Source organism: Alternaria hordeiaustralica (genome assembly GCF_023758085.1).
Source record: "Alternaria hordeiaustralica strain BMP 2776 chromosome Unknown scaffold_11, whole genome shotgun sequence".
NCBI classification, from domain to species: domain Eukaryota; kingdom Fungi; phylum Ascomycota; class Dothideomycetes; order Pleosporales; family Pleosporaceae; genus Alternaria; species Alternaria hordeiaustralica.
Window position 1 is genome coordinate 432,838 of NW_026056783.1, and position 17,173 is coordinate 450,010.

General features: G+C 46.4%; 3 protein-coding genes across 3 annotated transcripts; 1 reads left to right on the forward strand and 2 right to left on the reverse strand.

Moving 5' to 3' along the window:
• Positions 1-349: 349 nt before the first annotated feature.
• J4E84_006078 (uncharacterized protein) lies at positions 350-3,713 on the reverse strand (the record flags this gene model as incomplete). The annotated part of the gene is made up of 2 exons (XM_049388670.1): positions 350-2,323; positions 2,373-3,713. The coding sequence occupies 2 exons, from the start codon at positions 3,711-3,713 to the stop codon at positions 350-352; spliced, it is 3,315 nt and encodes a 1,104-aa protein (XP_049243569.1).
• A 2,080-nt stretch (positions 3,714-5,793) lies between these two features.
• J4E84_006079 (uncharacterized protein) lies at positions 5,794-7,538 on the reverse strand (the record flags this gene model as incomplete). The annotated part of the gene is made up of 3 exons (XM_049388671.1): positions 5,794-6,530; positions 6,579-7,268; positions 7,319-7,538. The coding sequence occupies 3 exons, from the start codon at positions 7,536-7,538 to the stop codon at positions 5,794-5,796; spliced, it is 1,647 nt and encodes a 548-aa protein (XP_049243570.1).
• A 3,430-nt stretch (positions 7,539-10,968) lies between these two features.
• Positions 10,969-12,075, forward strand: J4E84_006080 (uncharacterized protein; the record flags this gene model as incomplete). The annotated part of the gene is made up of 1 exon (XM_049388672.1): positions 10,969-12,075. One exon carries the CDS (start codon positions 10,969-10,971, stop codon positions 12,073-12,075), a length of 1,107 nt encoding a protein of 368 aa, XP_049243571.1.
• Positions 12,076-17,173: the final 5,098 nt, after the last annotated feature.

Below are 17,173 nucleotides of genomic sequence, written 5' to 3' on the forward strand. Positions count from 1 at the left end.
GGAAAAGGAAAAAAAAGAAAACGCCTGCTAATGCAATAATTACCTCAGCATGCCGCACGCTGATGATGGTTGGAAGAGTATAAAAAAAGCGTAGACAGAGTCGCATGTGCGTGAATATGTGGTATCCAGCGAGCACAAGCTAGAACAAGCAGAGCGAACAAGTTCCAAGAGGAAGGGGAAAAAGAGAGAGAGGAAAGAAACGTAGACAATGCGCCAGTATGCTCCCAAAACACCCACACCAATGTCAAACAACCAGATCGTTCCAAGCACCTGTCTGGCCACACGTCCTGCTGTGGCCCATATTCCTGGAGGGACAATTTCAGGAATCATCGACTTCTCGTCTGGCGCGTTAACGGCTGCTGGTTCGCTGCTTGCCCATGCGCCTAAAGAAGTCCATAACCTTCTTAGAGCTACCCGAACTTCCCTTGTTGCCGCTGCCTTGCTCGTCGTACGCATCCACGAAACGTCGGTTCTTCTGTAGCACGGCTGTCTTCCTCTGCTGCTGGTTGGAGTCGTCACCACCCATGCCTGCAGGGTAGGGGTTGGATGGAGTTCGCTGACTAAATTGCTGTGACTGCGACATGTCGGCTTCTGAGTCGTCCGTGGGGTGGCGGTACGGGCGGTTTCCTTGGGCAGATGGGTGTGCTCCTTGAGGGTTGGGGAACTTTTCGTCAAACTCGGGTGCCGAGTGGTTGTAGCCGCTGAACTGGGTTTGGTTCGCGGGCGCCGAGGAAGGTCCAGGGGCGCTCGTGTTGGGCTGCCGTATTCTGGAGTTGCTGTCGTGTTGACCGTCGTAGAGACCTGGCATGTTGCTTCCTTGGGTGCTCTGACTAGGAGACCTTGAGTCCGTAACGCGACCGAAAGGTCCACCGGGACGCGAGCTAGCGCGAGGACGAGAACTGGAGCCACGTCGCTCGTGGGAGGATTGCGCTGGTAAGCTATCCCGCTGAGAAGAGAAAGTCTTCGAGAGTGAAGATGGAAGAAGTGAGAAGCGGCGGCTGGATTTCGGGTTGTCGCCCGAGTTGCCTGTGTTCTTCCTAGAGAAGCCGAAAGAAGTTCGTCGGCTTGACTCCATGCTTGCTCTGGGGCCAGATGTCGAAGAAACCGCCTCGTTGGACATGGGTCCGGCCATGGAAGTGGGAGGATAGCTCTTCTGTTTCTTCTCTTCAGGGTAGCCGTAGGAACCTGTGGATGTAAATGACTCCTTGGGATCCTGCGTATAAGAAGGCTGACGACCAGAGAACATGGATGTCATGCGGCCGAGAGTCGAAGAAACAGTGTTCGATCTCCGGTGGCCGCCACCAGCTCCGCCATGTGGCGGACCCTGTACAGACTGCACTCGCTGCGAGCTCGACTGACCGATGTTGGGAGGCTCAGCTGCCTCAGACGGCTCTTGCTGCTGAGCATAAGGTGCCGAAATGGAGTATTGTTTGCCCTTTGGCTGGGAGAAGCGTCCCTCTGCGTTTGTCTGGGCGACGGTCGCGACAGATGGCTGTCCGTAGGAGTTTCCTCGCGATGGTAGTCTCGACGTGCCTAGAGCTCCACCAGTGGATGGGCGTGTAGCAGATGGAGGCGCATTTCCGAAAGCTGTGTAATCCGAGACGGAACGCTGAGGATCCTGCCTTCTGGTCGAGTTGTAGGTTGTGCCAGAAGAACGTGGTTTGGCGCTCGAAGTTGACTGGTATCCATCAGTGGGCGGTACTTCGGCCTCTTTGCCGCGTGCTTTCGGAGTTGGCTCGACTGGAGGGGATGCCTCGCCGCGAGCGGTTTGCGACGATGGTGCGACATATTCGACTTGCACGGTTCGACGCTTGGTATCGCGGGTTGTCTTTGGCTTCTCGGAGGGTGCCTGGTTGATCGCTTCGCGCTTCGTCTGGAGACCGCCGTGTGCGGTTGCGGGCGCGGCGTGCGGCTTCGAGGGTTCACGAACAGAAGCGCTTCTAGCGAGTGTGGGCTGCGGCTCGAATGTGTCTTCTGCTACTACGTCAATACCTGTGCGTTTGATGAGAGGTGGATCTGGGAGCTTACTCGAGTAGACGGACGCCTGTTGGGCCTCTGCCGCGTTCGTGTTGCTTGAGGTAATGAAGCCAACAACGTGCGCGTAGTCGGCCAACCAGCTGTGACGCGCGACTTCAAACAAGTCCGCCCTTTTGCGTGGGTCCGGTACAAGGATGCGCTTCAGCAGATCCCTTGCATGTGGGGTGACATATTCGGGAAATGTGAGCGGTGTGGATACAATGTACTTGTAGAGCAAGTTGATATTATCACCCTCGGGGTTCGCTGGGTCGTCATCGAAAGGCAGGTAACCAGCCAGCATGGCGTACTATATCCAGTTAGCAAGTGCGTGGAGATGAAAGATTAGGGAAACTCACTAGAATAACACCACAACTCCAGACATCGACCTTGCGACCAGTGTAGAGCGAATCGCTGACAACCAACTCAGGCGCCGCGTAGCAGGGACTTCCGCAGCTGGTCTGCATGAGATCACCTCTGCGGGCTGCGTCGGTTCCTTCCAGTCCCAGAGATCTTATGTAGTCTTTGTCTCCGAGTCTGTACTCAATCTCTTCGCTGAGCTCGTCGTTGGGGTCGAACGTGTTTGCGAATCCGAAATCGGTGATGATGATGTTCTTGTTGCGGTCGAGCAGCAGGTTCTCGAGCTTCAAGTCTCGGTGGACAATACCCTTGCGGTGGAGGTAGCCAACGCCAGATATGAGCTGGGAGAAGAGCTTGCGGGCTGGGCCGTCCTTCAAGTAGCGATGGTTTAAGATGTAGTCGAACAATTCTCCGCCAGAAGCATATTCTAGAATGATACCGATATGGCGCTCGGTCTCGACCATCTCGTGCAGGCGCACGATGTTGGGGTGGTCCAAGCCGCGAAGGATGTGGATCTCGCGGTAGATCTTCTGGAGGCGGTTCGAGTTGCTCCCCAGGGTCTCTCGCCGTATGAGCTTGATGGCGACCTCGACCGAACTGTCTCGTTTCCAGCCCATCTTGACCTTGCCGAACTCTCCCTCGCCAAGCGTCTGGCCGAGGATGTAGTTGCCAAACTTGGAGCGCTTCGCGTTCTCCGACTTGGAGTGGTCCTGTCTGCTCTTTCCTCCTACTGCGCCTCCGCTTCCGCTGCCACTTCCGCCGCGGCCGCCATCATCGACGCCTTCGCTGCCGACCAGACTGAGTCCGGTGATGGGAGTAAGATCTGCGCCAGCCGTGACGGATGGGCCGTCTCCTTGGCGTGCTTGGGCGCGGGCGATGTCGTCCTGGGTGTCGGAGACGACGATGCGATTTATGACGGCGCTCTCTTCACGGGGCAAGCTGGTTCCTACGGGCGGCTGGCCAATGGCGGTGGCAGAGCGACTGTGGCCGGGCTGGGCGCGGGTCGAGGTGGTGGTCTGGCGAGGGCTGTCCTTTTCCCGCCGGCGTGACTCTTCGCGTGTCCGCGAGGGCTGTGATGACGAGGATGCAGATGCAGTGTTGGGCGAGCGGTGCGACGAGGTCCTGGGGGGCGCCATGGGTCCGCTGCCGTTGCCGTTGGTGGTGGGCGCGGTGTTCATCGGGGGAGAGTTCTGGGAGGTAGGCGTGTTGGGCGACGCGCCATTACTGGGCCGTCGCGACGTCGGGCGGCGAGCGGTGCCGGGCGAGGCTGCGGCGGGCGGTTGCTGCTGGTAGTACTGCTGCTGCTGACCATGCGGCGGCTGCGATGCCACTGCGGCCATGATCTGGGGACGGCGAGTTGGGTGCAGGGCCTGGGGGGTGGTGCGCTATGTTATCGGTCCTAAGCTGCGCTGGCAGTATTTGTGGGCGGAACGTCAACTGGCGGTGTTGAGCTGTCGAATGGGCTTTGGCGGGGAGAGTGGCCAAATCGGAGCCGCGGCGGTGCGGTGTGTCTGAAGCTTGGCCTGGGAGCAATTGGGACGCGACAGACTAGATAGCTTCACATGCGCGTGCAGGTGCAGCGTGGGCAGCGAGCGTGCAGAGGGGGTGCACAAAGGGCGGCCGTCGTGCGAGTCGGCGCCGGTGGCAGCGCGTCGGCTATCTAACGGTCGCGGCGAGAAGCTGCTCGACCTCGACGTGTTGATTGACGTGAGTGGAGAGAAGAGAAGGCGCGGCTGAGGTTGGTCTTGACGGCAATTTCGGTAAAGGCTGTGGCTTGGGAAAGGAGGCAGATGCACATCATCGACATGGGCTCGGCATAAACCAGCCCGCCAAAGCAAGGACGCGGGCACTGGTCTGCTAGATGCGATAATTACTCACGCCTACAGCTAGCCAGGCACTCCCAGCGCCTCCTCTAACACGCACGCCCGAACAACGCCCTTCACCACGCCCTCGATGTCTGCGCTCGACGCGCCTGTCTGCACGCCGCCGCTCGAATAGGAGTAGCAGCCATGGGTCGTTGTTTCACACAGCACCGACCCGCCCGCAAATTGCCTGTTATGCGCTCGCCCGCCGTGTGCGCTGCTGCGATATCTTGGGCTGGCCCTCGATATAGACGTCGCCGGCTCCTTGAATGTCGCTTGACCGCGCGCCTGCTGCGAGACATGCGTGATCCATTCCTGTCATCTACCCATCCGTATGACCGTCGCGGTCGAGGTCGCTCTGCGCGTGCTCACCGCGGGTCGCGTCCAAGAGCAAAAGCAACACATAAACATCAACAATACGCCCAACTTTGTCGCAGAACGTTATGACGCGCCCTGCCGGGATGGGCAGCACAAATAAGCCCAGATGACGCCCCCTAACTTCATCTGACAATCCACAGCAAGGACATCCACGCGTGTAGCAGCAAAGACGGAGGTTCGCAACAAGACAGGTCGACCAAACCGCTGTCACCATGTCTCAGCCGTCCACGCCGTAAGGGAGGCCTGCCCTGCATGTCTTTGCATTCCTCGCCAGCGCATCCAATGAGAAGAAGTTGCCGACAGACAGATAGACAGACAGACCTTCATCTCTGCGCCTGCAACTCAGTCTGCGCAAAGCATTTTCTCTACACGCAGAACGAGGCAAGATAACCTTCGAGTCCGAGTCGCGCCGTCTGCTCTGTATAATTTTCCCCTTTGGGCGAGCGTTAGGCCGCTCTTCGGAACATTGGAAATTAGATGTTTGGCGCCTCGATCGCCCTTGCCGTGCAACCAGCGGACCCACCTTCCCGCTCCCACCGTTACTCGACTCTTGCGCCATCTCCAGATGCCCTCGCGCTGTGCAACACGAGCCTCTGCCGTCCGGCTTGACGTCACTTTGGGAAAATGTCTGCTGCACGCTTCATTTCCTTTCCACCGCCCTGCGGCACATCTTGCGGAGCATATCTCCATACTGCAACGGTCGTACCCCGCGAGCATGGATCCGCTGTTCGAGTCGGGCATATTCGTCTCTTCTCACCTTACATTGAGTTCAACCATCTTCCAACGTCAGCTCTAGATTGCCGTTTCCTACGTAATGTTCAGATTGAGTTGCATGTCGGGTCGATGTTGAGGAACTACTGCTTCGGACGTTATTGAACAGATTGTGACAGCACTGATCAGACGGGTCTACCCTCGTCATGTCGCTGTAATACTTGGTCATGCGCACGTTTGTGACAGAATGAGTTGAAATGTAGATCCGGAAGCTGCGGAGTTAGTAGGAAGTCGCGGGGGACACCATGAGTGTAATAGAGAATCACGTGGACTAGAGGCCTAGAACTTTGCAACTAGTACACCTTGCATTGAGAACCCACAAGTAGGTTACACCAACTGGTGACATGCCCTCTGCGTAATTTCATTATTTGGTGGTTCACTACGGCTATTCTTTTGCAGTCATGCCACTTCACATCTTAATCTCGTTCGGCAGACCGACCTCCAGGATGTCAACGCCCTTCTGCAGCTCGCTCTTACCGGGCATCTTGTTCCTACGCATGAGCTCCGCTGCTTGTGTCATGTAGGGATCCTTCATCATACTCGCGACGGCCACCACTGTCTCGCCCTGGGTGTAGTACGCGACAAACGACGGCTTCTCTGGCTCGCCCTGGAGGATCACATCGTCGTAGCCACCCACCGTGTTACCGCAGTATCGCAGCTGCGAGCCCAAGGCCGACCAAAAGACGGGAATGAAGGGCTTTGCTTTGGATCCTGGGTTGTTGATGGTGTTGGCTACAGAGCGACCGGCGTTTTGTGCGACGTTCCAGTGCTCGATGCGAACTGGTGTGCCGTTACCTCCTGGTCCGTGGTAGGGGTATGTTGCGATGTCACCGATGGCATATACATCCTTCAGGCCACTGACGGCAAAGGACTCGTCTGTCTTCAATGATCCGTCCTTCTCCAGCGTAATGCTCGAGTTATCCTTGAGGTATTCAGTCGCAGGCGCGACACCAACACCTTCGATGACGAGGTCTGCCTCCAATGTGGTTCCGTCCTTGAGATGCACAGCACCGACCTTGGATGAATCGCTCTTGGAAGGAGTAGCCTTCTCGACACTGGCGCCCATCTTGAACTTGACGCCGTTCTTCTCGAGCAGACCGCGGAAGATGCCGCCAACCTTCTTTCCCATTACCCGCTCCATTGGTTCTGCGATAACGTTAGAACACCATCAACGAGAGCAGCCGGATTACTTACCCTCTTCCATACCAATGATGGTCACATCGTTCTTCATACCAGCGAGGCAGTTGCCGACCTCCATACCGATGAACGAGCTGCCAACGACCACGACCTTCTTGCCGTTGTCCCCAACAGCCTTGAGGATGTTCTGTGCATCGGGCAGCGTGCGGAGGAGGAAGACGTTGCCCAGGTCGCCCTTGAGACCGTCAAGTGGCAGCCACCTTGGTGTGCCACCAGTCGCCAACACCAGCTTTGTGTATTCGTACTCCTTTCCAGACTTTGTGGACACCTTCTTGCCAGAGAAGTCTACGCTCTTCGCCTCGTCTTCGATAATGTCAATCGACGCGTCCTTGTAGAACTCTTTTGACCTCCAGGCCGCCTTGGAGATATCAGCCAGCAGCGCCTTGGACAACTTGGTTCGGTCAATGGGCTGGTAGCCTTCCTTGGAGATCACGGTGATCTTGCCATTGTATCCGCCGCCTCTTAGACCTTCAATGGCACCAAGAGTACCCGAGCCACCACCAATGACTAGGACCTTGTCCTCGCTCACTGATGAGCACTTGATGTTCAGGAATTTACGGTTGGCCTTCAATGCGTCTTCGGTGGTTTTAACGTATACAGCGCCGTCCTTCTCGACTACTTCGTACTTCGCAATGGGGTCGAGCGCAGGAGCGTCTTCAACATCTCCGGTCGAGACCTTGAAGCAGGCTATGAATGTCAGTCTTGAGCATGCGACATAGGTAGCGTATGGGTATTACCTCCGTGCCATGGGCATGTCAAGCGACCCTCTGGTGTCAATACGCCCTTCACTAAAGGCGCGCCGTAATGTGTGCAGTTGGCACTGGTAGCATGCACCTGGTCCTGGATCTTCAACAGGAGCACCTTTCCTCCCTCAACACCCTCAACTTCGACCTCCTTCTTGTCTCCATTCTTCATTTGTAAGGAAGTGACATCCTTGAGCTTGAATTCTTGAGCCATGGCTGCGGTTGTTGATGTAAACGGGGCTCTTTGTAGACGGCTGGTGGGGCTGAACTGGAGTTTGAGTGAGGTTCGTAAGGGTCGTAGAATACGTAGTGACTGCATTAATGTTGTAAAGAGAAGTGAAGAGTGAAGGGCTGTCTATGAGCGCGACAGCTGCCAGTTGGCCAATGATGACAGGCGCATTACTTAGATTTAATGATGTCACGATTGGACGTGGAGGAGCTCCAGAAGCTGTAGCGCCGATCGCGACCCCACTTCGGTCGGCATCACTGCAATGTGGTGTCACCTTGCTATGCACACAACAAACAAACTGAACAAATGCGCTGCAGTCTACATGAGCTTTTAAGTGATGTTCAAAAGTCTTGTCGGGATTCTGCTATTCTATCATTCTCTCTGTAGGAAGTAGGTGTTAGAATCTTGCGTGAATTGGGTGGTGTTTTCAACCTGTCCACGGTCAAAGTTCCCTACGCATGCGAAGATCTATATCTTTGATGCGATATAACTACAGCGCTTCGAGGCCTGTAGAGTCCTCACGGTGCCCGTATCTTGGGGTGTGAGTTTGAGTCTCCTGCTGCTGGAGACTGTTGACCTGGTAACGATTGCACGACTGGAAAACTTAAGCTTCACTGCAGTACTCTGTGAGAGACATGATGTGATAAGAATACATGCGTCCAAGACAAAGGCCGAGAAATAGACAAATCTTGAATCATATAAGCGAAATGACATGCAAGAAGCAATCGAGATTACGTAGCATGGCTACGATACCCACCAAGCCAGACTTGCTGATGGCTTTGATCCAGGGACCGAACAATTGTCTTCGCTCACCTCTGCATGGAAACTTCCGCCCTCACTTGCGCAGTCGCAGCTATAAACCTCTGCTATGAAATCTTGTGATGCCAGAATAAGGGAATCCGGACGCGGGACGCGGGTACCATCCGCGTAACCGCCACCTACCAAACATCAACTACGCACATGCTCTAGTTTGGCAGATCCCAAAGCAAACATACGCGGGATGCTCCAATCCGGTGACATTGGCCTCTTACCCCGCGGTCTGTTAGTGCAGTACCAACCAGTAGTTCTGACAGCAAAGCAATATCTTGCAGTAGACCTGAACCTTTGTTCAATGCTTTTCAAGCCTTCGCCCCGCCATCGACCCTTCTCACCACCAGTCACCTTCTGCCATTGCCGACAACACCACCACCATACACCCACATCAGACAGCAAAGCAAAAGCTCAAGGCTGACTCCATCGTATCACGATTTCTCACAGCGATCTGATTTTAGACCTTGGATCGTCGCGATTTTGTTGAAAAGTCATTGCGAACCCCGCTCGTGCAAGGTCGATTGAGGGCATCAGGGTCAACCCTCTACCAACTCATAGACAGTCCCCTACGCACCAACTTGACGGCGACCGAAGCGCACGTTGTGAGTAGCGCATGAGCCAGGCAAGAGTAACTTGACGACACTTCGGTACCGACGGGCGGCGGTTAACATGGCTCGTTAGTGGCACAGATACTCACAAGACCGAGTGCTGACAAGCACAGACACATCCTTCCCTTCGGACCTACCTGTCCCTCAGGATGACGGTGCGTGTTCGCACTTGAGCGGAACACAGATACCTTCCGTATCCCTGTCCGCAACGTCAGGAGACTGGCTTGATGTCTCAATTTATCCGGGCCTGACAATCGTCTTCTGCTATCCGCGTACCGGTGCACCTGGTGAAACAATCACTGAAGATTGGAACTCCATACCAGGAGCACGAGGCTGCACACCTCAGGCGTGCAGCTTCCGCGACGAGATGGCCAAACTACGCGACCTCGGCGCACAGCGTGTATTTGGATTGTCGACTCAGGACACTGCCTACCAAAAAGAGGCCAAGGACCGGCTGCATTTACCCTACGAACTGCTTTCGGACGAGAACCTACACTTTGCCAATGCCCTGAAACTACCCACTTTCAAATGGCAAGATAAGACACTGATCAAGAGATGCGCCCTCGCGATCGAAGACGCAGTCATCGTCAAAGTCTGGTACCCTGTTTTCCCTCCCGACAGCAGCGCGAAAGACGTAGTGGGATGGCTTGCAGGCAGAAAATAGTATATGCAGGTACCATTTCCGTGCCCCTGAAACGAGTTGGTACCACATTTGGATGCGCACCCGTGAACATCCTGACTCGGGCCCCTACGGTGCTTTTACGGCTGCCGAATCCGGCTATGTTGGTAGTAGACAGGGGAACTGACAGCAGTTATCGCAACGTACTCAATACTGGGCGCGACAGGAGCTGGGGGGTCAGTTTCTCTCGATTAGCACGACGGTATTTTCCGCCGTCGTGATATACCTTTATTGCACACACACACTGTCAACTGTCGCGGCAAAAGCAATGCTTGGGGACAAGGTTTGACGGGTGCGACGTTGGGTTGCGCACTAAGGATCGTCAAACCTCCAACCGAACGTGGATCGCCCGCACCGTGCGTGCATCGTCAATAAACTTTAGCTCCACGCTCTTCTGCCGGACCCTACAAGATATGGTCTAACCCGTGCCGCCCTGCATGGCGATGTTGTGTCGCAAGGACTCTGTCGATCGCGGATCTTCGTGACTTTGTGAGCACCTACTACTATCCTTCATACACACTACATTCGTTCTATATGCTTTCTTTTCGGAGAACTTGGTGTATCACATAAAGAAGCCTGCGCATCCTGACGAAGTGGCTGAGGCATCGGCGCGGCGTCGTTCACTCACTCCTTATCAGTATAACCAGCTTCAACACGATCTTTAATAATAATGTCTACCACACTCATTACTACCCGCCGACGACCACAAAGCACTACATCTACCTCATCGCGAAGAGCGCCAGCTACATCCACTTCGTCACAAAGAGCGACTGGTACTTCTACCAAACAACGGAAACCGAGCGCAACTTCTACATCACTACGCATTGCCTCGTCGTCACCAACCGCACTACCTACCAACTTGGCATCAGACTTCTCCTTCATCCAACTTGGAACGAATGCTCCCGTTCCCAGCGTAACCAACTCACTCAATCAGCCAAGCCTCGTGGACACTTCCAAGGGACCCACCGAGACATGCTCTACAGATAGCGACTGCGCAAGCGGCAAAGGATGCTCGAGCGCAAGATGTGTTACCATGGGCGGTGCTGCACCGCTTGGCGGGTCGGGCGCAGAGCCAACTTCGCGACTAACTCCAGGGTCGGCTATTGGCATCGGTGTAGGAGTTGTGGGAATGGTGGTGTTGATGATTGCAGCTGGTTACTGGTTCTGGAGGGTTCGAGCGAGACGGCCACGCACCCATACGATCGAAGCGCCTTCACACACTCGCCAAAGGTCTGCCTCGAATGCCACAGATCAGAGGACCTTGGTGGCATCACTACCAAACAGTCCCCAGAACGCAGCCTTCAGTCAACAACAGACCATGGACCCTGGGCTATTTGCCAGGGCTCTTGCATTCAATGAGAAGAAGGAGAAACCGGACAACAAGAGGTCAGGATCTATGGAGAAGCACGCACGAAGCTCAACAGAAAAGGCACTGCCACCTCGTCCAACACCTCATCCGCTCATGGAACATCCCCTTCCTCCACCGCCAACGAAAGCGAAGTCGTATGCTGTCAATGTCAACATCAACAAGAGCATGATACTCGATGATGAGTTGATCAATGCCGTCAGTTCGCTTCGGGGTAATGATACTCCTCGCAGTGGTACTCCCACTCGGGATCGTGCGCCGCGATACAAGTTTGAGGAATACATCCCGCCTACAGCCGCTCCTCCATCGATATCCATCTCGCATGCCACGCCTACCGCGGAAAAGCGAAACTCGGAATACGAACTTAGCCAATTACCGAACAAAAGACACTCTGCCGACAGTGTCTCGATAGCCGACGGCAGTTCGAACGGAGGTGATTCCGAACCACCCTCCCCCGTTAGAGAGACTCTTTCTAAACTGGAGAGCAAGCCCCCTCAACTTCCATTACCCGACTTGCCACCTCCAAGCCCAAGCTTCAGCTTTCGTTCCTACGACTGGTACCAGGATATCATAGGCGATCAACCAAATGGCGAGCCGAACACACCCACCGTTCCTTCGCGCAACCCTGCGCGAACACCAACAGAATCGACATTCCCTAAACCACTTTCTCTTTCTCCAAAGAAGGCGCAGTCCGCCATGCTACACTCGAGTCTTATTCCAGAACCTCTTTCACCTGGTGCACCTCCTGCTGCATCAGGATTGCTTTTACATCCAAGTTCAACGGTACTACCCAGTCCTACGAACCCGAACTTTCGTTTATCACCAACTGTTTATACCCCTCCGCGACAGCAGTCTCCTATACCACCAACAGCCCCACGTCGAGCCTCCGCGCGGGATTCTACAATGACCACGGCAACTCGAGCTACGCACGATTCGCGAAGCTGGCTCCCGGACGATGGATTGTATCTTGCTGAAGAAGGTGACGAATACGCCGAATACAAGACTTTCCATCGACCTAGCGAGGACAGCAGGCCTACAAGCTACTCGCCCTTGACGTGAGCTACGGGAGCCACCTGCCCTACCATCATTCCAACTATGATGTTGGGGGCGCGCTGAGCTTTGTAGTATTACCCATGCGGGCCGTGTACTGCCTGCACCCACATTCTTCATTCTCCACGGGCCGAGACCCTCAGGAAGGATCGCATTGCGCGCAGTGTAATACCACCCGACGGTCCACTTCTGTGTCCCGACTTTGGACCAACGAGGGCGTGCGCGACAGCCCCGTACTCCGACGCACGGGAAGGAAGCACGCGGGAAAACGCTAGGACACGCGAGGCCATGAACTGCATGCAGCTCCATGATGCAATGCGAGCAAGGTGCAAATACTACGGATCATGCTGCAGAGCGGATGCAATGTCACAACGACGTCTAACATTCTTGTACTTTAATACCCTAACGTAATGTAAAACAAACAGTATCAATGAAATACAACAACATATCAATTTCGTAACAGTATGGCTGTGTGTATAAGCTTTCTTCCTTCGTGACCAGTAACCGTGCTTGTGGGGAGATCTGCGTGCGACCCCACTGTCATGACATGTGGCTACAGAACGTTGAACCCGCCATATCGTGCCGTGCATGTACAAGTTTTGGCTCTACCGAGATACATTCCGTGGCGCGTCCACAATCTGTGCTCTTGTCGGCTTCGGAAGAGGACTGGGATGTTCACGTGGACCGAGGAAGCAAGAGCGCCGTGAAGGCGTTCGGAGATGCTTAGCAATTTTCCTCCGTCAGGTCGCACCTGCTGATTCGGTTCATGTCGAAGCAGGCACGATGACTCCCGTGCCAAACATTGAAACTATGAATCAAGATATCACCTCGACACTAACTTCCGACCCTCTAGACTTAACAATAATTTGTTTATTTTCCTTTAAGAATCTATTCTTTTTCTTTTAGATTATCGCGCTGTAGGCTCTTAATCTAGACTCTCTAGTCTAAGTTAGAATAACCTACTTATATACACCTACTTAACGTAGCTTTTAAGCCTACTAAAGCTATATAGTACCTTAGACGTCTACTACTTTAAGTAGCTACTTAGCTAGTACCTTTATAATATACTTATACTTATATCTATACTTACTTACTATATACTTATCTTACGTACTACTTTATATACTATATAATTACTCTATACTATATAAATTATATTATATTATATATATATATATATACTAATATACTAAATATAGCTTTATATTTAGCTACTTTTATAGAAATACTATTACTAGTAATATTATAATACTATTACTTTTAATATAAATAATTACTTTACTATATAAATACTTATACTAATATAATACTTAACTAATATATTATACTATATACTTTATAAGTATTTATAAAATATATAAGTATAGCTTTAACTTATTTTATACTCTTATTACTACTACTTAATTTTTATAAACTTTTTCTATTTTTTTTTATTCTTTTTAAACTTTTTATTTTTTTTATTTTCTCTAATTAGTACTTAGTTCTTTAGATTTTCTAGCTTTTTAAGCTACTTATTAATAAATATATTAGTACTTTCTATATATATACTATTAGCTATAAACTATTTTATATATATATATATATATATATATATATACTTTACGCGCTAAAGTCTTTAATAAACTTACTAAATAACTTAATAATATTTTTATTTAATATTTTATATAACTACTTTTTATAGTTTATACTTATATTTTTCTACTTTTTAATAGTTTTAGTGTTTAAATTTATAAGATCTACTACTTATATAAGCTAGTATCTTTTTATATATAATTAGTAACTATATATATATATATATATATATATATATATACTTATAATACTTACTAGCTTTCTTAAGTAGTTTTATAGAAATCTTTTATATACTTTAGCTTTATATATAATAGTTCTAGATCTTAGACTTTATTAGCTTAATATTAAGCTAACGCCTTTACTATATATATATTTTTACTAAGCTTTATAAAAGCTTCTTACTATAATAACTTTATTATTCTATATATATTTATTATCTAATTTTTTATAAAACTTTTATATATTATTATAGTTAATACTATATATCTACTTACTAGCGTAATTTAAAAGAAATACTTTAGTAATATTATAAACTTTATTAAGCGCTCTAGTACTTTATATTTTAAGTTCTCTAAGAAGACTATAAAGATTATTTACTAATATAATACTTTTAAAACTTCTAAGCCTATTATAGCTTAGACTACTAACTTATATAGTATAGTACTTATACTTTATTACTAGTATAATACTACTACTACTATAAACTAAGCTAAGAGTCTAGCTAAGAGACTTACTTAGAAGTCTTAGACTTTAGAATAGTTTTTCTATACTATTAGTAGCGCGTTTTTATAAGTAATAGCTTTCTTCTAATAGTTTTATCTACTAGCGCGTTTCTAGATACTATTACCTTTAGCTTTTTATACTTCTAGTAGTAGCTTCTAGTAGTTATTAGATACTTAGAATCTTTACTCTAATAACTACTACCTTAATAGTAATATATAAGTCTCTAGCTACTTTATCTCTTATAGTAATAATAGTAATAACTATACTTATAGTAATACTAATAGCTTTTAGTTTATTAAGATCTCTAAAAATCTCTTTAAGTCTAAAAGTAAGCTATCTACTACTATTACTATATACTTTAATAAAAAGTCTATTACTTTTAGTAACTTTAATAACTCTACTAATAAAGCTTATATTAACTCTATCTACTACCTCTCTATAAGCGTATAGTAACGTTTTTTATACTTAGTAACTATTACTAATAACTCTAATATAAAAAGTACTTAGTAGAGTTTATAATAAGGTTAGAACTTATCTAATAGCTTATTTATTACTAGTAAAGATATTTTATAAGAAAGCTTTTCTACTACTACTATTATTATATTTCTTTCTAACTATTTATAGAGCTCTTAATCTAAACTTTTTAGTCTAAGTTAGAATAATTTACTTATATATACCTACTTAACGTAGCTTTTAAGTCTACTAAAGCTATATAGTATTTTAGGTACCTACTACTTTAGATAGCTATCTAGCTAGTATCTTTATAATATACTTATATCTATATATCTATTTATACCTATACATCTATCTATACTTATACACCTACTTATATCTATATATCTATCTATATCTATATATCTACTTATACGCGCTACTTTATATACTATATAATACTTAATTACTCTATACTATATATATTCTATTATATTATACGTATATACTAATATACTAAATATAGCTTTATATTTAGCTACTTTTATAGAAATACTATTACTAGTAATATTATAATACTATTACTTTTACTATTATATATAATTACTTTACTACTTATATATAAATATTTATACTAATATAGTACTTAACTAATATATTATACGCGTTTTAGCGTTACTTAAGTAATATAAAAGTATATTTCTAGACTATTCTATACCTTTAGCTTCTTTATAAACTTAGCTTTAGTGCTTTTTAGCTTCTTACTATCTTTACTTACTTTTTTAGATAATAATTTTAGTAGTTTCTTCTATTCTACTATAAAGGTATTTTTTATATTATTTATATTATCTATCTTCTATTAGCCTATGCTACGTAGCTATATATATATATATATACTATATATTTACTTATTTCTTTATATTCTTAAAGAGCTACTTAAATAGCTTAAGTGCTACTTTTAACTCTAGCTTTAACGCGCTAGTTATAGTTTTATTCTTCTTACTAACTCTAGTAGCTTTTTTATATACTACTATTTTCTTATTAAAAAACTTAAAGTCTACTTTATTTATAATTCTATTTAGGTATACTTTTAATACTACTTATTATTAGCTATATATATATAAATATACGCATATATACTATAAGAATACTTACTAGTTATAACTAGGCTAAGAATAGAAGAGAGTATTATCTTATTATACTTATAGTTTATTATACTTATAGCTTATTTAATACTTTTAAATATTTAAAGTTTTTATAAATATTTAAAAATACTTTTCTTACTTTAAAGTTCTTATAAATAATATACGCTTCTTTACTACTACTCTCTTATAACTAAACTACTTTCTTAGCTTTTACTTTTTAAGCTCTTTCTTTTACTTTAGCTCTTTAGCTACTACGCTTTAGAATATAACTTAAATTAATTTAGAATACTTATTATATTCTAGCTACTTAACTTATACTTACTATAATTATACTTTCTATTCTATCTATAGCTACTATAATTACGCTTACTACCTCTTCTTAACTATTTATATTTTAAGTAATAATTTTCTAAGTTATATATTATCTTTTAGAAAGGTAATACTATAATATTTAAACTATAGAAAATAGATAATTAGAGCTAACTTTTCTATAAGAATAAGCTTTTTAAGTTAAATAATATAAAGTATATAAAAGCTAATCTTAAGTTACTATTTATTATTACTAATATTATAAAGTAGCTATACTCTATATAAAATAACCTTAGTAATAAATACTACTAGTCTAGCTACTTTAATAATTACTACTTAAAGTAATCTTAGTAAGTAAAAACTTTACTTAACTAGATTAAAGACTTTAAAAATAAGTATAAGTACTTTAAGAGTAACTTTAATAAGTCTATTAAGCGCGCTATATATCTCTAAAACTAGCTTACTAGCTTAAACTAGTATATTACTAAGCTAAATAAGTAGCTTTATAATATAAAAGAAGCTATATATATTAATAGCTAGTAGCTTTAATAAATAACTAGTAGCTTTTAAAAGCTTACTAAAAGTAAAGCTATATATAAGAATTAGTATTACTAGAAGTATACTACTTATATTAGTACTAAGAAGAAGCTCTAGATTAGCGCTGCTAACTTTTAGACTTATATTACTATCTAGTAAGCTCTTTAGGCTAATATTACTAAACTTAAAGTTTATCTTAAGTAATTTAAGACTATATTAAGTAAGGCTTCTTATTACTTACGTAAGAATAATCTACTAAATACTTTTAATTTCTTAGATAATAAAAACTCTAAGTATTCTTTTTAACTTATTTACTTTTCTTATTACTAAGATTACTATCTATATAGTCTATCTCTAACCTCTAGTATAGAAGCTAAGAATAGTAACTA